This window comes from Elephantulus edwardii, unplaced genomic scaffold, assembly GCF_000299155.1.
Source record: "Elephantulus edwardii isolate Elephantulus edwardi_28Jun2011 unplaced genomic scaffold, EleEdw1.0 scaffold00145, whole genome shotgun sequence".
NCBI lineage: Eukaryota > Metazoa > Chordata > Mammalia > Macroscelidea > Macroscelididae > Elephantulus > Elephantulus edwardii.
This window is the reverse complement of record NW_006399895.1, coordinates 3,608,705-3,625,371: the sequence shown is the minus strand read 5'-3', so window position 1 is coordinate 3,625,371 and position 16,667 is coordinate 3,608,705. Positions and strand designations below refer to the sequence as shown.

The 16,667-nt window shown below is 43.7% G+C and overlaps 1 protein-coding gene across 1 annotated transcript in view; it reads left to right on the top strand.

Moving 5' to 3' along the window:
• The window catches only part of PARN (poly(A)-specific ribonuclease), a 141,252-nt gene that overhangs the window by 70,425 nt on the left and 54,160 nt on the right, over nt 1–16,667 (top strand). The window contains exon 21 of the mRNA XM_006894523.1: nt 668–742. Within this exon, the coding sequence (XP_006894585.1) occupies nt 668–742 (75 nt within the window). The remainder of the gene's footprint in view (nt 1–667; nt 743–16,667) is intronic.

The window sequence follows — 16,667 nt, the reverse complement described above, 5'->3', positions numbered from 1 at the left end:
TATTCCATTATGTGAATATACCACAGCTTCTCTATCCATTCGTTTGTTGATGGGCACTTAGGTTGTTTCCAACTCCTTGCTATTGTGAACAAAGCCGCAATAAACATGGGTGTGCATTAATCCTATCTTCTTAATATAATAAATACGTCATCACAAAATAAAAAGTATATCAGTGGCTAGGAGAGCCATTTTGAAGAATAAGCCCTCTTACACTCCATTTTCATTTTCAAACAAATGGCTCAGAGTTTAGATCTTTTCCCATCATGGAGCCCTGGTGGCAAAATTGCTAACATCCTTGGCTGCTAGTCTAAAGGTCAGCAGTTAGAGCCCACCAGTCACTGAAACAAAGACGTGGCAGTCTGCTTCCCGGAACATGGACAGCGTGTGGGACAGTCTAGTCCGCACTGCGAGTCAGAATAGACCAAACAACCGAGAGGCCCTCCCTCTGCTTCTCTTCCCCCACCACCCTAATTTGGCTGATCTCTCCGAGCTTTGCACTACACAGCTGCTGCGGTTCATAAGTTTTAATAGACTGGCTCTCAGTACTGCCGAGGCCCTGCTGAGATTTTAAACTAGCAGCTCATTTCTCCTGGTGTCCTAGACTGTGAATGTGCCAGAGGTACACATGGGATCTGATAGCCACATTGCTTTTGCTTCACTCTTTCAGGTAACATTCAGATATCCTGGATTGATGACACGTCAGCATTTGTGTCCCTCAGCCAGCCTGAACAAGTACAAATTGGTGAGTGTTTTAGCTACTTCTTTTGTACCTGAACTAAAATTGCAGCTCAGTCCCTCCCCAGTTAAGTCAAAGAGCTGTAGATTTGATCGTTTGACTCACAAGCATTGCTTCCTGTTTTGTGTTAAGCTTGGCTTTAAAGGAAATAAACAGTTAACATCATACTCTGGTGGCCTGGTAGGTAAGGAGTTGAGCTGCCAGCTCAGAGGCATCCAGTTCAAATCTGCCAGCTGCTCCAAGGGAAGAAGGTGACCAGCCTCCTCCTATGCAGTTTATAGCCTCTGAAGACCCACTGGAGGGTCAGCTGTGAGTCTCTTCCGACTCTCCAGCAACAGCCGCAACCGTGTATGTGGGAGAAGGTGAAGCAGTTTGCTGCCGTAAAGAATGACAGCGCCATAGGCCCCATGTGACAGTCCGACTCTGAGCTGTGGAGTTGTTACGAGTTGGGATCAACACAAGGGTAGGGTGTCATTTTGGTTCATCATGTATAGATGTAAAAGAAGAAGAGACATTTCTTGATGTTTTACCTAGATTACTTGCACATTTCCTCCTTTATCTCCATATTGTTCCTGCTTCTGTCATGGCAGAAAATGCTAGATTCTAAACACTCGGCCAAAATGTAGGAGTCAACAGCATTTCTTTACTAAGCGTGCAGGTCAAGAACGTCAGCGAATGCTCAAGCCATTCCAACCCCGACGGGAAGCACAGATCGGGTTTATATACAGAGATTGGGAGTTGAGGGGGTTACACAAAGTTCAGTGTGGTTGGTAATTGTGATTTGGGAGTCGTTACTGTTTCTGACTTCTCCTGAGTGTCCGGGTCCCGGGCCCGGTACAGGATGTAGTCAGGGAGTGGTAACCAAGCTGGGTCAGCTAGAGAATTTAGCAACACGTGTTATTGCCAAAATTAGTGAGGCATGTATTTCTTAAAATAGCTGTTAGAACACAATGGTTCCTCTAATGCTAACATATAAACCTTCTCTCATGCTTAACATATAAGCTGCTACTACACTTTCTCTAAAATGAATTAGAAGTTGGTTAAATTCAAATTTCATTCTGAGAATTGAAAGTAGAAGACTGAGGGTATTTGAAAACACCTATGTTGTAAAAATACCTTACTTGACCCATTCATCTGTGTTACTTTTTCCATGTATCACTTGTCCTGTTGGAATTGTGGGACTCTGGGCAAGTTACTTAACTTGTTCTGCTTCAGAGTGTCTCTATAAATGCTATAGCAGTATCAGCTTTTTAAAGCTGTAGGGATTACATGATATTATATAATCAAGATTGGCATAGCTTTGATGTTTTAAGATTATTTATGTAATACATTATTTAATACATTTCAATGGAATGTGTACTTGGAACACATAACAGTGGGAACAATTTTAGTTTTGTTTCTGTTATGGTGGTGATTCTTCCCTCAAATCTTTAGGAAGATGGGTATATAGAAACCAACAAGATCACATTATTATTGTTGCCTACTGTCAGGTAGCATTGAGGACTCTCCTTCATAGGGTCGCTATGAGTCGCTTGTGACTCGATGGCACTTAACACAACAACTGTCAAGTAGGAACCCACTCATAGGAGAATGCCATCTTTGTCCCATGGAGCAGCTGGTGGACTTGAACCATGTGCTTTTGGATGAACAGTGCAGTTCTTTTTTACCACCAGGCCACCAGAGATCATGTTACCAGAGAGCTAAAAGTGCTTAACTTCAGTGAGGAGCAAAGACTCTGAGGTTAAGATTCCCGCATGGCTTCAGTCTGATGGAAAGAAATCCCTTCTGCTCTTTACCACTGTCTCCTCTGCCTAGAGACATGTGAATTAGAGCAAGGCACTGCTTCGGATCCACCTTCACCTCCCTCAGTGGCCACACCTGGGTGACACTGGAGCACTGCAGTGGGATGGGAGGAAAAGTCAGACTTCTGTGGGGATAGACGTGGGCTCCATGGTTTGTCAGCCTTGTGCATTTGGACGATTAGGTAAAGTCTGTCAGCCACACAGTTCCCCCGTTTGAGAAGGAGATGATGAGAATGACTTTGCAGGATTCCTGTGGGAGATTGAAATGTGATCATGGATATTAAGTTCCCGGCATACTGCCTGGTATTCTGCAGTCGGTGCTTGTTGAATGGTAGGTAATTATTATTAAAATAACTGCTTGGCCTCCTTGCTGTGAACAGTAAAAATAAGACTGTGAAAAGGGCCTTTGAAAGCTATGAAACCTTGGTTAGTGGTGTTGATTTGAAAATACAAGCCTAATTCCTTTATATGTATGTATGTATGTATGTATGTATGTATATATATATGAATGATGTCAAAATAATGATTGCTCTTTTATTTCTTATTGAATGATTTGTCAAACAGTAGCTTTTAAGCTACGGATTTCTTTGTTGTTTGGTGTTTTTTTTTTCATTTGAGTGGTATAACTTTTCTAATCATATGTTGCCATAGAAACACCCCTCTGCGTTTGGTTATTCACTTGTGTAGCCTTTCTGACGGCATTGCTGTTGTGTACTGTCAGGTCAGAACTGACCCATAGCTGACCCTCCAGTGGGTTTTCAGAGGCAGTTAATCGCATGGGAGGAGATTTCCCATCTTTCTCCTGTGGGGCAGCTGGTAGATTCAAACCATGTACTTTTGGGTTGCCAGCACAACTCCTTACCATTTGGGCACCAGGCCTCCCTCCAAGGGTGTTAGTGGGTTCTCTCTGTCCACCACTGAACTTTTTCTAAAGCTTGGCTCATACTATACGTGAGCAAATGAGTGTGTGTTTGAGTGAGCAACACTGAGAACAGGCCAAGGTTGAATGATGACATTTTTACTATTTTCCTTCTAAATTAAAAAGTACATGTGCTCACTTCAACAACACATGTACTAATATTGGACAGGGAAGATTAGGATGTCCCCTGTTCAAGGATAACATTCATATTCATGCAGCATCCTATATTTTTTTCAATACGGCTAAAAGCTATCTGCAGAGATAATGCAATTCAGATCCATCTCCCATCATCATTCTTCAGAGAGATAGAAAAGGTAATCACCAGCTGTATATGGAAAGAGACCCAGGATAAGCTTCACTCACTTCTGAAGAAGGAAGTCAAAATAGGAGACCTTACACTTCCCCGTCTCCAAACCTACTCCAAATCCCCAAGAGTCAGAACAGCCTGGGCCTGTGTGAATACTCACACAGACTGTGATAGATGTGAGACTCCAGATCTGTAGGAATAACACCTTTTCATTTGTGATATTGGTCATCGTAGTCTGGTTTTTCCTTGCTCAGTCTCTCTAGCGCTAGGGAACCAGTTCTGTTGAGTGTGTGTGTGTGTGTTTACTGTTGTCAGATCTCCCTGGTACAGGAGAAGATTGCCCCTCCTTTTCCAGTAGAGCATCTGGTGGATTTGAACTGTGTGCCTTTGGACTTTGCAGCTCACTAGGCCACCAGACCTCCCTTCTATTGATCTTTTAAAAGAATCATCTTTTGACTTCGCTTTTCTGTATTATTTTGTTGGTTTTGCCTTTTTTTTTTTTTTACTCCTTTCCCTTTATTTACTTTATAGGGAACACTGGTCTAGTAGGTAGGGCCTTGTACTGCCCATCCAAAGCAAGAAGGTTTGAATCTCCCAGATGCTCCTCTGCGGAGGAAGATGGGCAGTTTCCTTCCATGTGATTTACTGCCTTTGAAAACCCATGGGAAGGTCAGCTGTGAGTTGGTTCTGGCTCAGCAGCTATGAGATAGTTAAACTCTTCTTTAAAGCCAGATTGAGAGCTCTAGTGGCCCAGTGGCAAAATGTTGTGCTGCCAGCCCGAAGGCAGGCAGTTCGAATCCTCTAGCTACTCCAAGGGAGAAAGATGGGCAATCACTTCCCGTGCATTTCAGAGCCTCTGTAATCAAGTGGTGGGTTACACACACTTTGGGCAGCATGGCCATTCTTGTCTCTGAGGAGTGATCTGATAGGCTTGTCTGTTGCGTAGCTGACTGTTGAATCATAGCGTGAGTTCAGATTCAGGCTTGAAGGATCATTACAGTCATAGTCTCAGGGGTTCTACCAGTCTCAGTCAGACCAGTAAGGCTCGTCTCTTATTATTTTGCATCTTTTTGCAATTTTTTTTTCTTCTTGCTCTCTCAGGGACCTTCTATTCTGAGCCATGATGACTGGGCATCATTTAGTTCTTCTGGTTGTAGGTTGTGGAGACCAAAGTTCACGATCCATTAGAACTTAGAATTAATATTTTCTTTCCTTCACACTGCTTTGCTCTAGACACAGAAAGAGACCAGTAGTTGTACCTTCGATGGCTGCTTGCAAGTTTCTAAGATGTCATTCACTGCTTAGCAAAGTGGGATGTAAAACATTGTCATGGGGACCTTGTTATGCCAATTCCCCTTGATGTCGCCTGAGACAATGGTCCTGAACTCCCAGGTTCTGTGCCTCATCCCTCATGGTGTTTGGTTATGGTTAAGAAATTAATTTTGCTCCCCTGTTTACCCTGTTTACAGCACAGACAGATAGGTATGTTGAAGATATGATCTTATCTGTTCATCTTGCCTGTCAGCCTGTGAATCCACGTGTAAATGAATGCCTGGTGTTACCGATAATGCCCAAGTGTGTATGTATCACTGTTTACGTCTGTTATCTGTAACTCTTTTTCACTTCTCCTTGTCTTCATCTTTCTAAATAATATTGTGTCGATCACACCCTTTTGTGTAATACCTTTTAAAAATATGACCAGTTTAGTATCACTCTTATCTCATTTATGATTTTTTTCTCTACTCCCCACCCATCCTTGATAACCATCAGTGTTTTCATCTGTGTGTAAACTTTTTGGTAACTTTTTGTGGTAGTAGACTTCCACCATCTTTGTCCTTCTGCAGCTTACTTGAGTCACTCAGCATAATGTTCTCAAGGTTTATGCACTTGTGAAGCCGTTCACAGCTACCTCTTGTTCTTTAATGTTCCATTGCATTTTATTTTTGTCCCATAGTTTGTTTATACAGTCATCGTTGATGTTAAGATATGTACCTGGTATTGGATTGCTGGATCAAATGACATTTGTGTTTCCAACTTTTTAAGGAAGCATATGTCATTTTCCACAATGGTTGCACCATTTTACAGTCTCAGCAGCAGTGTATTATAGCTCCAGTTTCTCCACACCCTCACCAGCATGTGTCTTCTGTCTTACTGAATTTTGCTGTTAAGGAACCCAGGTAACAGAGTGTGTAAGGCATCAGACTGCTAACCAAAAGGTTGGCAGTTTGAATCTACCAGCTACTTCACAGAAGGGCTGTCCCCTCTTGTAAAGATTTACAGCCTAGGTAACCTGATTGGGCTTCCCTGTGAGTTGGAACTGACTTGATGACAGTGGGTTGGGTTTTTTTGTTTGTTTTTTGTTTTTTAGGTGAGGGATAGGTATTGTTGGTGTATTTAGATGATACTTCATTGATTTTTTTTTCCCATGGATGTTTTGTTTGCGTCTCTTTACTGGCTAATGGTAGAGAGAATTTCTTTATGTGTTTGTTGGCCCTTTGAAAGATCATCAAGTCTCTGCTTATGTCTTCTGCCCATTTTGTGACTGGATTGTTTATCTCTTACTGTTAAAGTCTTGCCATGTTCTATACATTTTCAAGATCAGTCGCTTGTCTGATGTGTCATTGCCAAGTATTGTTTCCCTATATGTAGGTTCTCTTTTGAAGAAATCTTTTGATGCACTTAAGGATTTGATTTTTAGAAAGCCTCAGTCCCCATCTGTTCTTTAATCCAAGAGAGAAATGGAGACTTTTAACCACTCACAAGTACTTGTGGGCAATGAGACTGGAAAGGCAAAAATTGTAGGGAGCTCTGGTGGCCTAGTAGGAAGGAACTGTGTTGCAATCCCGAAGGCACACTGTTCAAATCCACCAGCTGTTGTGCAGGAGAAAGATGGATAATATCCTCTTGTATGATAAAACTTCCTCTGAAAACCCACTGGAGGGTCGGCTGTTGGTCGGTTCTGCCTTGACAATACACAACAATAACAACAACAACTGTAGACCTAGTAGGTAAGGAGTTGGGCTGTCAACCCAACGGCAGGCTGTTGAAGTGCTTCACCTGTTCTGAGGAAGAAAGATGGACAGTCTCCGCCCATGTGATTTGCAGCCTCTGAAAACCCACTGGAGGGTCAGCTGTGAGTCGGCTCCAACCTAATGACAGTGAATTTGAGGTTTTGAGATTACAGGGGCATTGGTTGCTATCCCGTCCAGTCTGACTTTATATGGGAGTTGAGGGAGCCTTTGTGCAGGAAGAGAGGGTGACTCTAATGACTTGATAAAGGAATTTCTCTCCTAGGGAATGATGGGGTCCCAGAGTTTGAGAGAGCTGAAACACTGGGTGTGGCAGTAGGATTTCCAGAGACAGAAGGGAATCTATGAGGTGGCTCTGGTGGCCTGGTCCATGGGGAGTTGTCTCATCCAAAGGCCACGCCTCTCTAGCAGTTGGATTCCACCAGGAAAGGGTGGGCAGGTGCCTGGAGTGCAACGTACAGCATCTGGAAACCCACCCGAGAGTCAGCTATGAGTCAATTCCACCTGATGGCAGTGAATTTGTAACATGTGACATGCAGTTTCTCCCCGCACCCCCTTATTCTGGGATTGTTCTGTGTGGATGTTTTCTTACTGCTGGTGTTTTGTGGGAGGAAAAAGCAACTTCTGTTTCTAACCTTTCTGTGGTATTATACTGGAAGCGGTAACTTTTTTAACACCAGCCTGGGCTTAGTTCCATTTCATCAACCAGAAGATGGCGCTGTTGTGTTAGCTGTCCATCCCCCATGCTGGCCGCGTGAACCATGCCATCCAGATGCTTATTCATGCTAAGTCGGTGGACAGGCTTAGTGTGTGGATTCCACAGGGCACCCCTCACTTAGGATGAGCACATGGGTCATGCAGAGCAGTTACAGGGTGAGCCCTTCCGTAGTTAACACTAGAAAGCCTAGTCAACAAGTCTTGGTTGGGCATCCACTTGGGGTTCCTTGGCCCTGAAGCTTAAGTGATTCTTGCAGGCCAGGATGAAGACTTCATTAGGTTCTGCTCCCCTTGTTTGCGTCTTTCACGGTCTTTATGATTTTTTTTACTAGAAATGAGAGAATTTTCTATAGAATGAACACTATTTTCTCTTCTTATCTTCTTGGACAAGATTAAAAAGACGAAAACCCACTTACTATGTTTATAAGAAATACTTAAAAACTAACCACTTACTACTCAATTGAATAGTCAGTGAGTTCAGATTCCCAGTCAATTTCTTAAAGAGATAAAATATTTTTTTTGTTTTTTGGTGTTTTTTTTTTTTTGTTTATGTCAGTGGTCTTTTATTGGGGGGGGGAAAAACTCCCCACAGCAACTAACATTTATAACTTGGAATGGACGTAAGTTGTTAACTTCTTGACCAGCAATGTTGACAGTTGTGCTGAAGTCCACAGCACAGCGTGCCCTGCCAGCTCCAAGTCATAGATCAGAGGTTTTTAAAACAGAAAGTCCAAAGATACTCCCTTGCTAAAAGGTTTCTTTTTTAAAAAAAATAATAATTGTGTGAGTGTGGGTGGCAGCGGCCTGACCCCCATGCCTTCTGGCACAGTGCACACAGTAAGCCAGCACACGCCAGCAGGCTGTGTCACCGTCACCACAGATCCACACACAGGAGGTACAAGAGGACTGGCCTCCCAGTGAGGCTCCAACTCACTGGACCCTGGCTTCCACCCACGTCTCACATCATCCAGAGGCAACTCAAAAATTCGGTAAAAATCAGCTACTTGATGAAAGCCCAGTTAGTATGAGGAATTCTGAGGATTGGCCGTGTGATCCTGAATGGTTGGTCTGACCTCTCTGTGCCTTCTTCTGTAAAATGCGAATGAAAAACTCTTCTTCTCAGTCCTGGGCAGATTAAACAGGAGAATAAAAGTAAAGTTCTCCACGCCACCCGCCTTAGCAGCTCATCTCTTCCCCACAACACCTCCAATCAGAAAAACAGACTTTAAAATGAATTTTGTTTTAAAAACCATTTTATTTTGTAAGTGGAAAAGTTTAACACAAAAATAGGGAACTTGGAATTAATCAGCTTTTTAAAGTATAAGGTCAATCCCTCTTTGGATCCCATAAGAAATAATCACCAGAAAACCAATGGCCTGCCTTATTTCCCTGCCTATGCTGTGATTGTTCTAATGTGAAACCTATACTTGGACCAAGACACAGTTGTCAGAACAGAGCAAGGAAACACTGCGTGGTTCAAAATTGGGAAAGGCGTATGCCAGGGATGTGTCCTGTCTCCATACCTTTTCAATCTGTATGCAGAACAGATTATCCGAGAGGCTGGGCTCTATGAGGAGAAGTATGGTGTCAGGATTGGTGGAAGATTTTTAACAATCTGCGTTATGCAGATGACACAACCCTGCTTGCTGAAACTGAGGAGGACCTGAAATGCTTGCTGCAGAGGGTCAGGGACTGCAGCCTTCAGTATGGATTGAGGCTCAATGTCAAGAAGACAAAGATTCTCATGACTGGATCAATTTGCAGCATCAGGATGAATGGTGAAGAGATTGAGATTGTTAACAACTATAGTCTGCTTGGCTCCACGGTCAACACTCTTGGCACCAGTAGCCAGGAAATCAAAAACGTATTGCGATGGGAAAGTCTGCTGTTAGGGACCTCTCGAGGGTACTGAAGAACAATGGTGTCACTCTGGAGACTAAGATGTGTCTGATACAGCCTGTGGTCTTTGCAATCACTTGTTATGCATCAGAGAGTTGGACAATGACTAAGGAGGATAGAAGGAGAATTGATGCCTTTGAGCTGTGGTGCTGGAGAAGAGTATTGAATGTACCATGGACTGCCAAGAAAACAAACAGATTCATCCTGGAAAGGGTTAGACCAGGCTGCTCCTTGGAGGCAAGGCTTCTGAGGCTTCGTCTGACATACTTTGGACATATTGTAAGGAGGGACCAGTCCTTGGAGAGGGACATCATGCTTGGGAGGGTGGAGGGACAGCGCAGGAGGGGAAAACGCTCTATGAGGTGGATTGATTTAGTGACTGAGGTAATCGGGATGGGTGTGTCAGAGGCAGTGAGATTGGCCCAGGATAGAGCCAGGTTTAGGGCTACTGTACATAGGGTCGCTTTGAAACACAAGCGACTTGATGGCCCATAACAACAACAACTCTCAGGAGAGTTCAGTTCCTAGAGTGATCTTTTTTTTTTAATTTTATTATTTTTTTGTGTGTGTACCGTCAAATTGGATCTGACTGGTACCGGAGGAGATTGCCCCTCCTTCTCCCGCAGAGCATCTGGTGGATTCCAACTGCATGCCTCTGGGATTGCAGTGCAGCATCTTGCCACTAGGCCACCAGAGCTCCCTGCGATCTTATTTTTTTTAAAAATGCTTTGCAGATTTTATTCTCAGACCCATTTTACTATACTTACAATGCTTAGAAAAAGACCCCCCACTTGGAAAGGTGGAGGGGCAGCGAAAGAGGGGAAGATGCTCAACAAGATGGGTAGACAACAGTGACTGTAACAGTGGACATTATCAGCAATGAGGATGGCACAGGGTGGGGCAAGGTGCAGGTCTGCTGTTCACACGGTCTCTGTGAGTAGTTGACTTGATGTTGTCGGTGGCTCCTAACAACAGTGCTGCCATGTAGCTCTGGTGACAGCCTAGTGGGTAAGAGGTGGCACTGCCAACTCAAAGGTAGGCAGTTCAAATTCACCACCGAAGGGAAAAGATGCACAGTCTTCTCCTGTGTGAAGTGTAGCCCCTGAAAACCCACTGGAGGGTCAGCGCTAAGAGTCAGTTCCATTGCCACAGCCATGAACAGCTTTGCTGAGACACTCAAGGAGCTTGTAGGTTGACAACATGCCCTTCGATTGGGGGCTTAGTTGTTGCTTCAGGTGAACCTACAGTTCAGGTCTTCTGCTTTTGACCAGAAAACCAAAACTGCTGATTTTTAATTTTTTCCCCCACTTACTCTGATGACTCAATGGTTAGGTACTCACTGCTAACTAGAACGTTTGTGGTTCACACCCACTCCGTGACTTCTCAGGAAAATAGCCTGGTGATCGGCTTCTATAAAAAAGTACAGCCAATTGACTGTAATTAGTGTTGTCCGACAAAATATCCATGAATGATCAAATGAAAACCAGTAGGCCTTGTAAACTTTCCCTAAAAGAAAAGTTCAAATGAGATAGAATGAAGTGGGTGGGGGAGGAAAAGACAAGATGTAATATGATTTGTAGCTTATAACAAAACAATAAAATTGGCTTGATTTTCTTAGATGGTGACGAGAAATGCAGGCAAGGAAACCTATGGGGCAGTTCTGCTTCCATATGGGATTTTAGACTCAACAGCACTCAACAACAAAAGCACCCCTTTCTTTTCTTATGACCTCCTACAGCTGGGCTGTTGGAATAAATACTTCCTCATTAGTTAGTGACCAATTGGACCAATAAACAATATCATGATAAACAGAGAAAAAAAAAACCGAGACATTATCGAGGATCCACAGTCAGTGCCTATGGAAGGAGTAGTCAAGACTTTAAACAACATATTACCAGCAAATCTGTTGCCAAGGGCATCTTTAAAGAGCTAGAGAGCAAGAATGTCACTTTAAGGACCAAAATGCACCTGACCCAAGTCATGGCATCGTCACTGGATGTGTGTGTGTGTGTGTTGGACAATGAATTGAGGAAGATAGAAGAATTAGTGCCTTTGAATTGTGATGTTAGTGAAGAACATGCAGTATACCACAGATCACCAGGAGAACAAATACATTTGTGCTGCAAGAAGTACAGCCAAAATGCTCCTTAGAAGCAAGGATGGTGAGACTTTGTCTCATACTTTAGGCACTTGTCAGGAAGGGCTGGCATCATGTTTGGCAAAGTATTAAAGTCAGTGAAAAAGAGAAGGACCTTCAACAAATGGATGGATCGACACCAGTAGAGAGAGTGAAGATGGAGGGCACCAGGGACCAGGCAGGGTTCCCCCGGTGTGAGATTGCTATGCTTCAGAGCAGATTCACTGACACTTAACATTAACGTTTGACACTGTGACTGTAACAATGGCCCCAAGCATAGCAGAGATGATGGCCCAGGATAGGACAGGGCTCATATCTGTGAGTTGCAGTTGACACAGTGACATCTAACAACAACCCTGGTGATTAGTGGTACTGATGGAGGAACAGGTCTCCTTTGGAATCTACTCAAGGGTCCAACTTCATTAATTACTAGGGCAGCTTTCTGTCATATGGTTAGCTTTAGAGTAGGTTCTTAGGTGTTGATATAGCTATAGACAGACTTTTTTTTTAAGTTGTTATTCCTTTATTTTTATTTTATTATTTGTGTGTACTGTCAAATCAGATCTGACTAGTACAGGAGGAGATTGTCCCTCCTTCCCCGGCAGAGCATCTGGTGGATTCAAACCGTGCATCTCTGGGATTGCAGTGCAGCTTCTTGCCACTAGGCCACTGGAGCTCCCCCTGTAGACAGACTATTTAAGTTTGTGTCGGAGGCGGTGCGGTTGGCGCAGGATAGGGCGGGGTTTAGAGCTGTTGTGCATAGGGTCGCTATGAGTCGGAAACGACTCGATGGCACATAACAACAACAACAATAAGATCATAGTAACTCAAGGGGACCGACTCAGTCTATGGATTTATCCAGTTTGGGAAGATGGTTTAGGTGTGATTTTAGAAGTATTTGTTATTTTCTGCTTTATGCCCTCAAGGGAATTGAACCAAAGCATCTGAAGAAGAAAAGATTTCTAGGTTGCCTACCTTTCGTAGCTCTGGTGGTTTGGTACATTATGTGTCGTCCTGCTAACCAAAAGGTCAGGAGTTCAAATCCCCCAGCTGCCCTGAGAGAAAGAGATGGAAAGGCTCTTCCCATAATGACTTACAACCTTGGAAACCTGGTGGATGCCATCAGCTGGCATGCACGCGATGGCTGTGGATTTTGGTTTTACCTTTTGTTTCTTTTAAAAGACCGTCATTGCGGTCCTTGCCTGACAGGAACACTACAGCAAAGCAAAACAGACCGCCTCTCCTGGATCTGCACAGCCCTACACAAGCGCTCTGTGGTGATGTAATAACTCGGTGAATATAGAAAAGCTAGGAGAACAGGAAAATGAGCTGTTCCTTCAGTTTATTGACTTCCTATGATAGGTAGAGCTGTAGCAAAAACATTGGCATCGACCTTGTGCCGTTAACTCCACACAGATGTTGAATTTGACTAACTGAGGCTGATGCTGGTTTCATTTCCCTCCTTCTCTGGATACTTCCTTTCTGCAGACAAGTCCTCTTATCGTGGATTCCCACCTTCACTTTTTCTTTGTCTGGTGAGATTTGGGGAAAATCCAGGTTATGTGGTTTTGTTTGCCAACCTCTTCAAGGCAGCTGATTTTTAGCTTGCACCATAGCCCCTTGGGAAGGAAGGGACCCATGATGGAGATTCATTTGAAGCAATGGAAGACTCATTCAATTCTTTTTGGCAGGTACTTGGAAAAAATAGCATGTTGTCATTTTGGTTGCAATCCAAGTGAGAGCCAACAGTATCCTATTATGCAGTCTTTCTTTTCACTTCTGTGCATATTGTTTTTGTTTTTGTTGTTGTTGTGTGTGGTGGAGTCAGAACCAACCCACAGCTGACGCTCCAGCAGGTTTTCACAGGCAGTAAACCACACAGGAAGAGATTGCCCTTCTTTCTCCCACAGAGCAACTGGTGGATTTGAACCAGAAGCCTTTGGGATTGCAGCATAGGGTCTTACCCCTAGGCCCCCAGAGCCCCCTTCTTTGCATATAAAACACTCTATATCTTTTAGTGGTGGCGCTTACAGTTAAGGAAAGCACTTCTTGAGGTAAGTTGGGCTAATCAAGCCCCTGGATTCACCAGCCGGCTCTGGCCTGTGCTTGATCACACACCTTTTTGTGGGTGGGCAGGAATGAAGAGCTCTGGTGGTCTTGTCCATAGCAGTGTTGCACTGCTGAGCCTCTGTGGGCGTTTGAATCCTTGGAGGGAGACCCTTGGACATCTCCTCTCATGTGACTCACAGCTTTGGAAACCCAGTTGAAGCTCAGCGAGAAGTTCATTCTAACTCAACAGCAGTGAGTTTTGAGAATAATGAGTAGAGGGTGCAGAGCATTGACCCTGTGTCAGCAGGCCTTCCCTTGTTGAACTGTGGTTAAGTTCTCAGCCGCTAGCAGAACGCTCAGCCGTCTGAATTCACCAGCTACCGTGCAGGACAAAGGCAGGGCAATCTGTGTCTGTAAAGGCTGTCAGAAGCCATATGGGCCCATTCTGCTCTGTCTTACAGGATAGGAGAATGGTTATGAGATGAATTCAGCCTGATGGCAGTGGGAGTTTTATTTTTAGTCTGTGTTACCAGTCTTCCTTTGAATTGTGTTTGTTAACCCTGCCTGGGTCTGAGAATGGTTAACTGTCCTAGCCAGCCTTTTCAAAGGCATTGTTGTCCTTTTATAACTATTGCAATTGAACGAACTCGAGTCAGTATTAAGCACTAGAAAGTAACAAGTCTTGTATAACTTCAGATGAGAGTGGATGAGCTTTTCACACACTTGCTTATCTCTCAGATGGAAGCTGGGCCAACAAGTCATTGGTTCCGTGTCCTGGTGGGGATTGTTGTCAGTGCGGTTAAGCTTGCTCTGCTTCATAGAGATATCATGGAGAGCAGAGCACAGCGCATCCTGAGCCCACACCATCCCCGCGGTGATGAGCCCGTTGTTTTAGTCCTGTGTCAGTACATCTATAGAGGGTCCTCCTTTCCTTTGCTGATGATTTTTGCCAAAGACTGGCTTCTTCTAAATAACACGCCCGAAGTAGGTGAGATAAAGCCTCATAACCCTTGTCTCTAAGGGGCACCCGGCTGCACTTTCCCTCCAACAGAATTCTTTGTCTTTTTTGGCCGCCACTGGTATGTATGTTCAATACTCGGCCAACAGCACAATTCAGAGGCCTCATTTCTTTCTTGGTCTTCTTACTCATTGTCCAGTTGCATGTGAAGCAATTGAAAATACAGCCAGCTGTTGGTGCCTCTGCCTTCACACCTTAGAGGGTCGCATTTGATAGGAATGACAGAAGTACTTAATTCGTGATGTTTTCCTCACATCAGACAGAAATTCTGCAGTGAGAGTATCTGTCAGCATTCTGGGTGATGAGCAAGAAATCAACAAGGAGTGTGCCTACCCTTCACTGAACATAGTTAAGCTCCAGAGGCTCTAATAGGAAAATAGGAATAATAGGAATCAGAGAAAATGGAGGATGTGCGTTACCAAGACACAGAGATGGCGCGATGAGATGACTTCAGCAAGTCAAAATGTAATACCTCAAAGCTTAAGAGGCTGGGAGTTCAAATTCAGAGTTCTAGCTTTCTCTCTCCGTTCTGGAGGGAGGTCCTTGAGTCCTTCAGCACCTGTTGGTCTAGCCTTCTTTTGACATCTCCACAGGCCCTCCTTAGCTTTGCTCTGTATCAAGGAGCATCCCAGTTCAGGGACTGGGCCTAAAGAACATGTTCCACACCTGGTTGTCTTTCTGTTGATACTAAGGTCCCTCTCTCCTTGATGCAAGACACATCCAAGGAAAACTCCCTTTTGGTCATTTCCAATCCTTGATGAGAAAAAAAGACATTATCACACCCTTAATCGTTTTGTAACCACTTTATTAGTTCCTGAGAAATCATTATAAGCCTTCCACATTACACACCATTATGCACATCTCTTTTTGCAGAACACAATTAAGTCCATAATAGAGATGACCACATCAGATCACAAAATGTGGCATGCCTCCATTATTATTTAACTGCCAAATTCATTCCTCCCTAATTGTCAAATCACTGAGAGTCATGATCCTGGCAGACTTTCTTAACCATCACAGCCAGCATTACACTTGCAAGCACTTTATTGTTGTTGCTACATACCGTCCAGTCGACCCCGACTCATAGCAACCCTCTTCACAATATAGGAACCTTACCCTGTCCTGACATGCTCATGGTCTCCAGCATATCAAGCCAATGTTTATTGTAAGGATGTCAGTCCATCTCACTGAGGGTCTTCCTCTCTTTCTCTGACCCTCCACCTTTCCCAGACTGATCTCTTTTTCTAAGAACTGACCTCTCTTGATGGCATGCTAAAAATATGTTGTCCAGATTCGGTTGCTCTTCCTCCAAGATGGATTTGTTAATTCTTTTGGCATTTTGTGGGATATTCACTATGCTTTGCCAATACGACACTCAAAGGCAAGGATTCTTCCTTTGTCTTCTTTATTCATTGTCCAACTTTCAGATGCATAAGAAATGATTGAAAATACTGTCACTTGCATCAGGCACACTTTAGTCTTTAACTGACATCCCTGTTCTGAATTGTTAAAGGCCCTTGATAGCCAGTTTTCTTTGTGTAACATTTCTTCTGATTTCTTGACTGCTGTTACCATGGGTGTTGATTTTGAGTACAAATAAAATGAAATAGTTGATACCTTTAATTTTTTGTACATGTGTCATGAAGTGTTGCCTTTCAGTTCAGTGGTGAGTTGTTATCTTATGTTGAGATGTAGCACATATTGAAGCTACAGTCTTTGATGACCTGGCGTGGGGGAGCTCTGGTGGTTTAACAATAAGAAGTTGCACTGTCAGTCAACCCAAAGACAGGCGAGGCAGTTCAAATCCACCAGTTGCTGAGGGAGAGACATGGGCAGTCTCTTCCAGTGTGACTTACAGCCCCTGAAAACACTGGAGCGTCAGCTAGGAGTCATTTCTGACTGACAGCAGGTAACAATAACACCACGTTTTCCAAGTTCATTTGTACTATGCAGTGATTTTGGAATTCTACATTCATTGTTAACATCGCATAGTAATCTGTGTATGTACCATAGTTAATCTTTTCATCTGTTAATTCATTTATTGGTTGTTTCCA